We start from the raw sequence: 9,908 nt of genomic DNA, 5'->3' as shown, positions 1-9,908 counted from the left end.
TAACTGGTGGTCTAAAGCCTTGTAGTCTAGGGGTGTTCACCCATGTCTGGGGTTAAGCATAGTAGAAGTGGTTATCTGGCTTGAATATGCAGCATTTCTTTCATTCATCCACCATTTATCCAACTTCTTATTGACTTTGTAATGTTCCCGAACATCTCCGATATACAACCTAAGAGAATTTCTTGAAGTGATAACATACCCCATTCAAACATATTTTCATCATAAAATTTACTTAAAAACATTTTACCGGAAATTATTTTTTGAAGTTATCTTTCTTCAAAAAATGTATGATTTACATTCACGAATTAACTAGTATACATTTTAAATTATTCGAATGCTAAAAAAGAATTCACAGGAGCTTAAAATTAATTCATTGAATGACCATTATATACTAAAGGATCTGTAAAAGTTGCGGTAAATTCACATGACATCATATGAGCGTAGGGATAGGAGCTCATTATATTTGGACATATATTCCATCATTACATTTCACTAATTATCTTAGAAACGGACAAATATTCCATCATTACATGTCACTATTATTATTTAATCTCCATACGCTAATAAAAATTAGGTCAAGGATGACATTTTTCCTAGCTATTAAATGTCGCTTCTAAGTTAATTTTAATGTTAAACTTAATGTGCAAATTAAAAATGGTTAGTGTTATGCCCTACCCATTGATAATAAATGTTACATGATCGTAAATTTAGGTAAATGTAAAATGCAAAGCGGTGGTTGTAAGTGATGCTTCGCTTGCTTGGTGTGTGCATGAGGTTAATTAAAGTGGTTGATGTTAGGAAGGCTACACAGCTCCTACCTTTACTCCAGGGAAACCTTCCTTTCTTCACGGTTAATTCCGTCTGTGCGGAGATAACATAGCATTGTTGGATGGAGAATATTTAATAACTGCACCATGGCAGAAAGTGCGTTGCTGTTCAACATTAAATTAAATTGCGTTGGAGTTACGATTGTCGTTACACCAAAATCTGCAGGTATTAGTAAACAGACACATCGTTAGATTTAATCACACGTCAAGAAACACACTAGAGCGTTAACTTTCTACACCACATTAATAAAAGCGAACAAATTACTTCCCTAACAACATCACGTTATCACATTAAATTGCTTTTCTTGCTCTGTCACGAAGATACGTCGACTTTAAATTGCTTTTCTTGCTCCGTGAGAGGAAGACATCCCATGCCTGCACATTTAAACGGCTGCTACCCAGAAGTCGATATGCAAATGAATAGTGCGAGGCTCTTGTCAGCTACTACTACTCTGGGGTCAGTTGATCCTTTTAGAGTTGAGCTAGATCGTCTCCAGAACCAACTAAAGGGTAAGCATGATTCCCGACTAACAGAGATACACAAAAATAGAAAAGATTGGCAACGAGTGACAATGTGTTTGCGTTTTTTTTTAAGCAGTGGATATATTAGTAGTATGAGATAGTTTTCCTTGTAATGTGCTGATCTTTCCAGATAAGGATCGAGAGTTAGGAGACGCTCAGGCTGAAATCAAGGCCTTGAAGTTGACAGAACGCTTGAAAGAAAAGGCCGTTGAAGAGGTAAGGACACCCACATGGGCCACGCAAGAAGTTTGGACTTTTCTACCTTCCATAGATTAAGAATTTAAAGAGATATTTGTCATAAGTTACAGGGTAGTCAATTCAAATAGATGCGGACCATTAGTAGTGTTATTGTTGGAAGAATCACCGCACCTCTATAGAATCTGTAATTTCCATTCTGGGGATCCTAGTTACTGGCTTGTAATGTTTACCAAAACCTGCGGGTTTTGGTGTCCCCCCAAGTTGCGTTTGAGGGGAGTGTTGGAAGAATCACCGCACCTCTATAGAATCCGTAATTTCCACCTGGGGATCTTAGTTACTGGCTTGTAATGTTTACCAACACTTGCCGGTTTTGGTGTAACAGCAAACCTCCACAGTTATGAAATAGATTTTAGTATCGAGTTTGGGTGGATTCTGACCAATCATTCTCTTTTTACAGCTTACAAATACCCTGGGGAAATTGGAGGAGAAACTCAAAACCAATGAGGCGCTTCTTGAAAGCAAGGTATCATGCAATTTAGATAAGAAGTTACTTATCTTGATTTTTCCCAACTAATTTTGAATTTGGCTTCAAGCTATAACGTACATCCATGAAAGTCCTTCTCCCTCACATCTATCACATAAAGCTCCATCTGACTTGGATATATTGTGTTGTAGAATCTTGAAATAAAAAAATTAAATGATGAGAAGAAAGCGGCTTTAGCTACCCAATTTGCTGTAGAATCAGCTCTCAGAAGGGTATATGCCGCTCAAAAGGATGAGGACATGATACCGTTGGAAGCTCTTCTGGCACCATTTGAGGCAGAGATCAAAGCCACGCGACACCATGTACTACAGACTTGTCCACCAAATTCATGTTTATTTGCTCAACACTAATTGGAGACGGTGCAGCATGCTAAAAAACCAATATGTTTGGCAGATTATACTGTTGCAAGAAGATTACAGGGCTCTAGAACGACTCACAAAATCCAAAGAAGCGGCTTTACTTGAAGCAGAAAAGTCCGTGCAGGTTGCTCAGGCAAAGGCAGATATGGTTGACGATCTACAAAACAAGAATCAAGAACTGACAAGACAGCTCGAGATCTCCCAGGTGACCCTTTATCGTTTTTTCTTGTGTGTTTTGGCTTGGTCAAGTAAACAAAAAGAAACTAGCAATATTTCTATTTGCTTCATAAATTCTGCATAGCAATGTCGGTATGTTTTTGGGATTTCGACGGATCTCGACGGACCCTTCATGGTCGTAAACATAATTTTGGGGGTTGGAGATTCAACATCAATTTTGGCCCTTGAGTAGAAACCTTACAATCTAGTTCCTTGATCTACAATGGGAGCTCACCTAAATGAACAAGAATGGCATTATAGTCCTAACTTCTTTCAACCAAAAGTTTATTCATTATAGATTTGATGTGGCAATATGGGTACAAAATCTTGAAGGGTTTGGTATCGCAAATTTTGGAGGTATTAGTGTGTGGAGCACATGGTGCATCCTCCTCACGAACTTCCTCATCATGGAGAGAATTCCATTCAAGTTCACCTGGTGCATCCTCCTCACGAACTTTCTCATCATGGAGAGAATTCCATTCAAGTTCACCTTTGGCCTCAGGGCCTAGCCTCATGCTAGGCACAAGTGAGAGGTAATCACTGAGGATTGTCTCCCCTGTGCCATTGAAATCCCACCGCCATCATGATAGAGATCAACAAGCTAAAGCTAGTTGGAACCAAGGTAGAGATGCTAGGCAAAGAGATTCAAAAGTAAGAAGAGTTACCAAGCCATGTCTACGTAATAATGAGGTCAAAAACCAAATTAGAAGCCCTCAATATACAAGAAACCACCCAGCAAAAGGTTTGACATGATCGCTACCATTTATGACAAACAGTAGGAATCAAATTCTCTAGAGACCAATCAAAGCTAAGCACTTAACCATAATACTGACAACCATAATTAATAATATTGTTAGTAATATTTGATTTCAATTTGTATTGGAATTAAGTTAAAACAATTTCAAAATTTTAAATTATAATAACCAAAATTTAAGAATTTAGAAATATTTATCATCTAAATATACATCTAAGTATACTGATAACATAAAAAAAAATATATAAACTGATTTCATTTAAGGCGTGAGTGTTAGGATCAATTTATCATGTTGACCTGTGTCCACGGGATTGTGATCCTGTACAATGTGTTGGGCTTTCAAGTAAGTGATCAATTCATCACGTTGACCTGTGTTCATGGGGATTATCCTTGTCATTTTATTTCAGGTATATATGTTGCTTGGGGTTTAGTAATTAGAGTAAGTTAATGTGACAGGAGGAGAACAAAATCATTGACAGAATGCATCGCGTAAAAGTTTCAGAAGTTGAGAGGTTGAGCCAAACTATCTGTGAACTGGAGGAGGCCATTCTTAATGGCGGCGCTGCCATTAATGCTCTACATGATTATGAACGAAAGGTTTATGAACTAACGGTGAGATCATCCTTGAAGTTACACGACGATCTCCATTTATTTCATTTCTCTCGCTTTAATTACTTCATATTATGCTTTCATTCCTTAATGAATACAGCAGTAAAGAATATATATAATTGTTTTGCCATGGTGGACCAAAAACATGATCAGGAGGAGAAGAGAACCCTTCAGCGAGAGCTAACTCGTGCAAAGATAACAGAAAATCGAGTGGCTACAGCTGTAGTTGGCCATGAATGGAGGGATGGCAACGACAAAGTCATCCCTCTAAAGCGGTGGCTCGAAGAACGGCGCTTCATTCAGGTGGTTGTTTTCAAAGCTTTAATTTGGGTTTTTGTTTTTGTTTTACAAAGAGTTTCTCCGCCCAAAATGTAAATCACCTATCATTTTGTAATTGCATTGAGTACAGGGTGAAATGCAGCAGCTTCGAGAGAAAGTAGCCCTGGCTGAACGTACTGCTAAGGCTGAAGAGCAACTCAAAGTATAGGATATATATTCTTTGTAATTTTTAACCCTTTTGCGTTAATTCCCGCTGTCAACTTTTTTTTCTTAAACTCTCAGCCTTGCTTTGTATTTGATTGATAAAACTGCAGGACAAATTCAAGTTAAGATTGAAAGTGTTGGAAGAAGCAGTGAGAGGTGGTGCAGGGGTTGGAGCGTTTCGTTCCGCCCAGCAGAACGAATATCAACGTCGTGCAAGCAGAACGAATGGCTCGTCACGCTGCGGGCAGCTGGTTTGTGGAGATGATTCTGCAAGGACCTTGCAATCAAATGGCAACAGCATGGAAACAGTTTTAACGTGGAAACACTCTGTATCAAGCAATAACAACACTGTATTAACCCAGAAAGAAACAACACAGCTTGTTGTCGTTGATGGGACTATTAATGCGGCATCAGATTTGATAAATTCTTTATCAAATGAACATGTGGAACTCAAAAATGGTGATAATGGATTATCTACCAATACCGACATTGATCGGCCGGATAACTCAGACTCTGAAATCAAAATATGTAAGGAAATCGTAGAATGTAACGCTGGTTCCGATGACACTGTTTCAGGTGTATTTTATGACATTCTGCAGCGGGAGGTGATCGCCCTGAGAAAAGCATGCCACCACAAGGATTTAAATGTTAAAGACAAAGAGGACGTCATCAAGGTACACCTTCACTCATTTATTTTCAAGAAGAACAGTATCGTATGCTGGCTGCATTTGCAATTCATATAATTTGATGCTCAATAATCATTGCTTAGGAGGCACTCTCTAGTTTTAGTTTTCTAGGGAAGAGAGGTTCTTATTATATAAACATTTTTATTTATTCAAATTATACACCTACACACCTGCAGGTGCTCTCCAAAAAGGTAGATACATTGAAAAGAGCAATGGACGTGGAGGCAAAGAAAATGCGCAGAGAAGTGGCTGCGAGGGAGAAGGAAGTGGCGTCAATGCTGGTTGAGCAGGATAATAGACCAGGGTCCAGACGCTCCAATATTACTTCCAAGGGGCCTACAAATACTTCTCCTCGAGTTCCAGGAAGGTATGCAATATGTGATGTAGATTGTATGGAAATCCAACCGCTTGGAACTTTTTTGTTTGCTTCTCAACGCTCTTGATTTTATTTTATCGTTCTTTCCTAATTACTCATTTGCACTGAGTCTGAAGGTTGTTGGTCACCACACTTCTATGAAATCCGTAATTTCCACCCTTGGGATCCTAGTTACTGGTTTGGATTGTTTATCAGACCTACGGATTTTGGTGTAACGGCAAACCTCCACATGGTATCAAAGAGGTGATTCTTCCAAAACACCCATAGGTTTTGGTAAACGTTGGAAACCGCTGACTAGGATCCCCAGGGTGGAAATTATGGATTCTATAGAGGTGCGGTGATTCTTCCAACACCCCCTCAAACGCAACTCAGGGGGAATTGAACCTGGGTCCAAGCTCTGATACCATATGGAAATTTGCTGTTACACCAAAACCGGCAGGTATTGGTAAACATTCCAAACTAGTAACAGGATCCCTAGGATGGAAATTACAAATTCCATAAAAGTGTGGTAATTCTTACAACACGTTGGTGTATTTCAACGTGTTTTCCAAATCTCCACCGTACCCAATTAAGTCATCCGCGGGAGTGAGCACTAAATTGGTACTCCAATGCATGAATGATTCTTTTTAGGGATCTATGATCATATATTATATTGAAAGTAGCAGCATATATGGCTTTTAAATAAACAATTTATGAATCATTCACTGAAAAAAATAATAAATGTGTGGGGGGTTTAATAAGCATCTCCATAAGAGACATTGTATATTGAAATTCTGGTGAAGGCGAATACTCAGAGGTATAATTGCTGTAAAACTAAATGGTTAGCGTTGGGTGTGCAGAATCTCAAGGAACTCTCAGCAATCTTCCCCATGATAGGAGTGCCCGAAATATCAGGTTGCCCTGCTTCAGCTGTCTTCTCTGTTGTAAATACGGCTCGTGACTGACGAGGCAAATTGCTGGCAACCTTATCTGAAGATTGAGAAGGACGAACAATGACGTTCATTTTTACGATTTGTCTTTTGTAATGCGTTTCTTGCGATCGACTTTGTAATTCTTTAGAAGCAAGAATATAATAGGGAAGAGAGGGAATGTATTTTTTATTTTTGGCTCAATTTTTTTTGTGTGTGTTTAAATGTTGAGTTAACTTATTTTTTTAATAAAAAATTATCTTTTAAATAAAAAATAATGTTTATAATAAAATAAAATTGATTTTGTTTGGGTAAGGGTTTGTTTTCTAGAAATGAAAAAACATGGTAATCACTTAGAATTGTCTAGCACATGGTTTTTCCTTGAATAACAGTGATGAGTCAACATACATTAACTGATAATAACTACCTAGTAATGGTTGTCCCCATTGTTAATTTGATAACTGAATTAGGTTAAAGATATATATATATATATATATGCATTTTCATTAACTTTCACCCATAAATAAAATATTTTGATGTCTATATTGAAAACCATAATTTTATAGATAGATAAAGTAATAAAAATGTGTGTTTTTTTTAGGATGAAAAAATAAATAATTCTTATTCTTTCTAAAAATATTTAATTATAAATAAATTATATAAATATTCATATTAACTAAAAATAAATTATATAAATATTCATATTAACTAAAATATTTCAATATAAACATCATATAGAGAAAAAAGATAGTTAAATATAGTATAATGTTATCACTGAAAAAAATAAAAAAAAATAAAAAAATAAATAATAATAATAATAATAATAATAATAATAATAATAATAATTCAATTACTTTCTAATAAATTTCATATATAACATTTAAAATATATTATTAATTAAAAAAGTGCAATATGAATGATAAATAAAATATTTCAATAATAATATTAATATGTATTTAAAAATATATCATCATTTAAATTAAATAAATGGTAAAGTTTCATCATAAATTTCACTAAAACATTTTATTATTTCAATAACTAAAAAGTTAAAATATTCAAAAAGTTTTACGATTCTAAATTTTAATTACTTTTGAGTATATTTTTTTAGTTAATTACTCTAATGCCATTTATTGTAATATTTTTTTTGAGTTAAAAGTCTTCCATAAAGAAAATATTATAATTCACATAACATATTACAAAATTATACCAACCTCACTCTGACTAGATTTATTGGTTGATATGAAATGACCCCAAGTGCTGTAAAAACAAAAAGGATTGCGCTTCCCAAAAACAATAACATAATCTAGGAGTACTAGAGAGATAGTCTAAACAAACCAAAGTAGGAAATTATTCTAGGACTCTAAAGAGGTTAGAGGAGCATGGATTTTCAGTTTGGTGATAGGGGATGGAAGCTTGAATTCACATTGGATGTGCTTTTCCATATGAGTCAGGTGAGCATCCATGTTATCAAGATTGTCCTGCATTCACTATTGGTTATGTTGGATGCCACTGAGAAAGGAAATTATATCGTTTATGTCCTCATGCTTTTCTTTCAAAATGTGCCCAGAAGAGTCTTCAGTTCCCAATGAAGAGTAACAATATGCAAGTACTAGTTTCTCCTACACCTAGTATGTCGTGGGTCAGGGAGCTAGTGAGGAACTTCATCAATAAGGTATGAGTCTGAGAAATCCTGTCTATTTCAATGAACCTACTTTTCTAACCAATGAATTTCTTCATGAGTACTAGGAAATATCGCTGCTTTTTTAGCAACAACTGCTTCCTGGGATAGAGTCTTAGCACGAGACCTACTAGTTTTCCCACGATCCTAATTCCCATGACAAATTCGTCCCCACTAGCAAGGCATAATGAACCAGGATAACAACCAAACATAACACAACCCAAGTTGGTTGTAAAAACAATTATCCAGCTACCACAAAAAATATGTTCTTTTGGGAGTAAACAATAGAAAATAGAAAGTGAAAACAATAGGTTTCTCTCCCCCTTCAAAGAAATAGAAGACCATGATGAGCCATACTACACTGAGATTGTAGTAAAAGGGAAACGAGGGACAACAATGACACCAAAAACAAGCCCACAAAAATACAATACCAAGGCAATATTGTTGGTTGGCTCTCAACCCAAAAGAAGGATTCAAGTCCAAACAAACCTAAGTTCTTGAAAGAAAAATAGTCAAAATAAACCCGCCATTCACCACCAGTGATTACAGTAAAGGTTAGGTGTTTAAAATTACCTTTTCTTGACATTGAGGGAGAACTGAAGCAAGGTTTGTCTGTAAACCAAAGCTTGGGGCTTTCACTCCATATCTATAGCCTTCTGGAGCAGAGCCTGCCTAGGGAGTCTGGGCTAACCTCCAATCTAGAAGTCCACCATTCTTATTGTCCTTAGCATAGACCCAAGTGTCGAGAGCTTCAAAAAATAGAAGGAAACTGCTAGTGCATGGAATGGACAATTGATAATTTTAAACAAGCCTTATCCAATATAAAATTTCCAGATTTCCCCCCTCTCCTTTAGCCTCACATCATCTGAATAGCTTAAACCCAAGCTCATAGGGGCATCAAAATTGTAGGTTTTAACCCCGTACAGAAATTACCTACATACGAATTCTAAAACACAGAAAAATAAACAATGAGAGAGCATAACACATAAAACACATATACACAAAGATTTTCCCACTGGATCCCAAAACCGGGACTACCACCTTGATTTTTCATTATGTTCCTTTCAATGTTATAATACATATTTATACATGCCGAAGCATCCAATACCATGGACCGAAAACCATCACATCCAATACCATGGATCAAAAACCATCGCGTCCAATACCATGGACCAAAAAAACCATCGCGTCAAAAAAAAACATGTGCAAAAAATCATGCACAAAACCATAGGTGGGGCCGCCCAACCTAACATAGGGTCCAAAATCAAAATTTTCTGGGGCGCTGCCCCGAACCCCATAAAGTGGGGTTACGAGTACCTCTCAAACCCCCTGTTAACTACGTGGAAAGAATATAAAACAACCCAACATTCTCCCACTTGTTGTTTTCTTTCCATAGGGGGCCACAAGAGAGCTTAGTCATTTTTTTCTAGCCCTGAAACGCCCATTGTTTCTCTACACCAAGAGAATTTCTCAGAGCTCACAAATTTTGTCAATGCATCTGCAATATTCTTCAAAGTAACCGTTTACCAGCAACACCTTTTTGTCTTCTATCATATCCCTCACAAAGTGATATTGAACATCAATGTGCTTTGTCTTTGAATGATATGCAGGGTTCTTTGCCAAGAAAAATTCACTTTGGCTATCACAGTTAATCCTTATAGCTTCCTGTACTAACCCCATACTTGAACACAATCTCTGCAACCAAACTGCTTCCTTCCTTGCATGAGTGGCTGCCATGTATTTTGCCT

The 9,908-nt window shown here is 36.6% G+C and overlaps 1 protein-coding gene across 1 annotated transcript; it reads left to right on the top strand.

The window, feature by feature from the left end:
• Positions 1 to 1,079: 1,079 nt before the first annotated feature.
• Positions 1,080 to 6,655, top strand: LOC149223055 (microtubule-associated protein 70-1-like). Its single transcript, XM_089383220.1, has 11 exons — positions 1,080 to 1,337; positions 1,480 to 1,565; positions 2,005 to 2,070; positions 2,223 to 2,393; positions 2,485 to 2,655; positions 3,877 to 4,032; positions 4,183 to 4,332; positions 4,439 to 4,510; positions 4,623 to 5,186; positions 5,375 to 5,565; positions 6,414 to 6,655. Exons 1-11 carry the CDS (start codon positions 1,199 to 1,201, stop codon positions 6,445 to 6,447), a joined length of 1,800 nt encoding a protein of 599 aa, XP_089239346.1. The 5' UTR covers positions 1,080 to 1,198; the 3' UTR covers positions 6,448 to 6,655.
• The last annotated feature ends 3,253 nt before the right edge of the window (positions 6,656 to 9,908 follow it).

This window comes from Pinus tabuliformis, chromosome Q, assembly GCF_031772625.1.
Source record: "Pinus tabuliformis cultivar Carrire ecotype Pingquan chromosome Q, CPIR1, whole genome shotgun sequence".
Lineage (NCBI taxonomy): Eukaryota > Viridiplantae > Streptophyta > Pinopsida > Pinales > Pinaceae > Pinus > Pinus tabuliformis.
The sequence above is the reverse complement of the archived record's forward strand: the minus strand, read 5'-3'. Positions and strand labels throughout refer to the sequence as shown.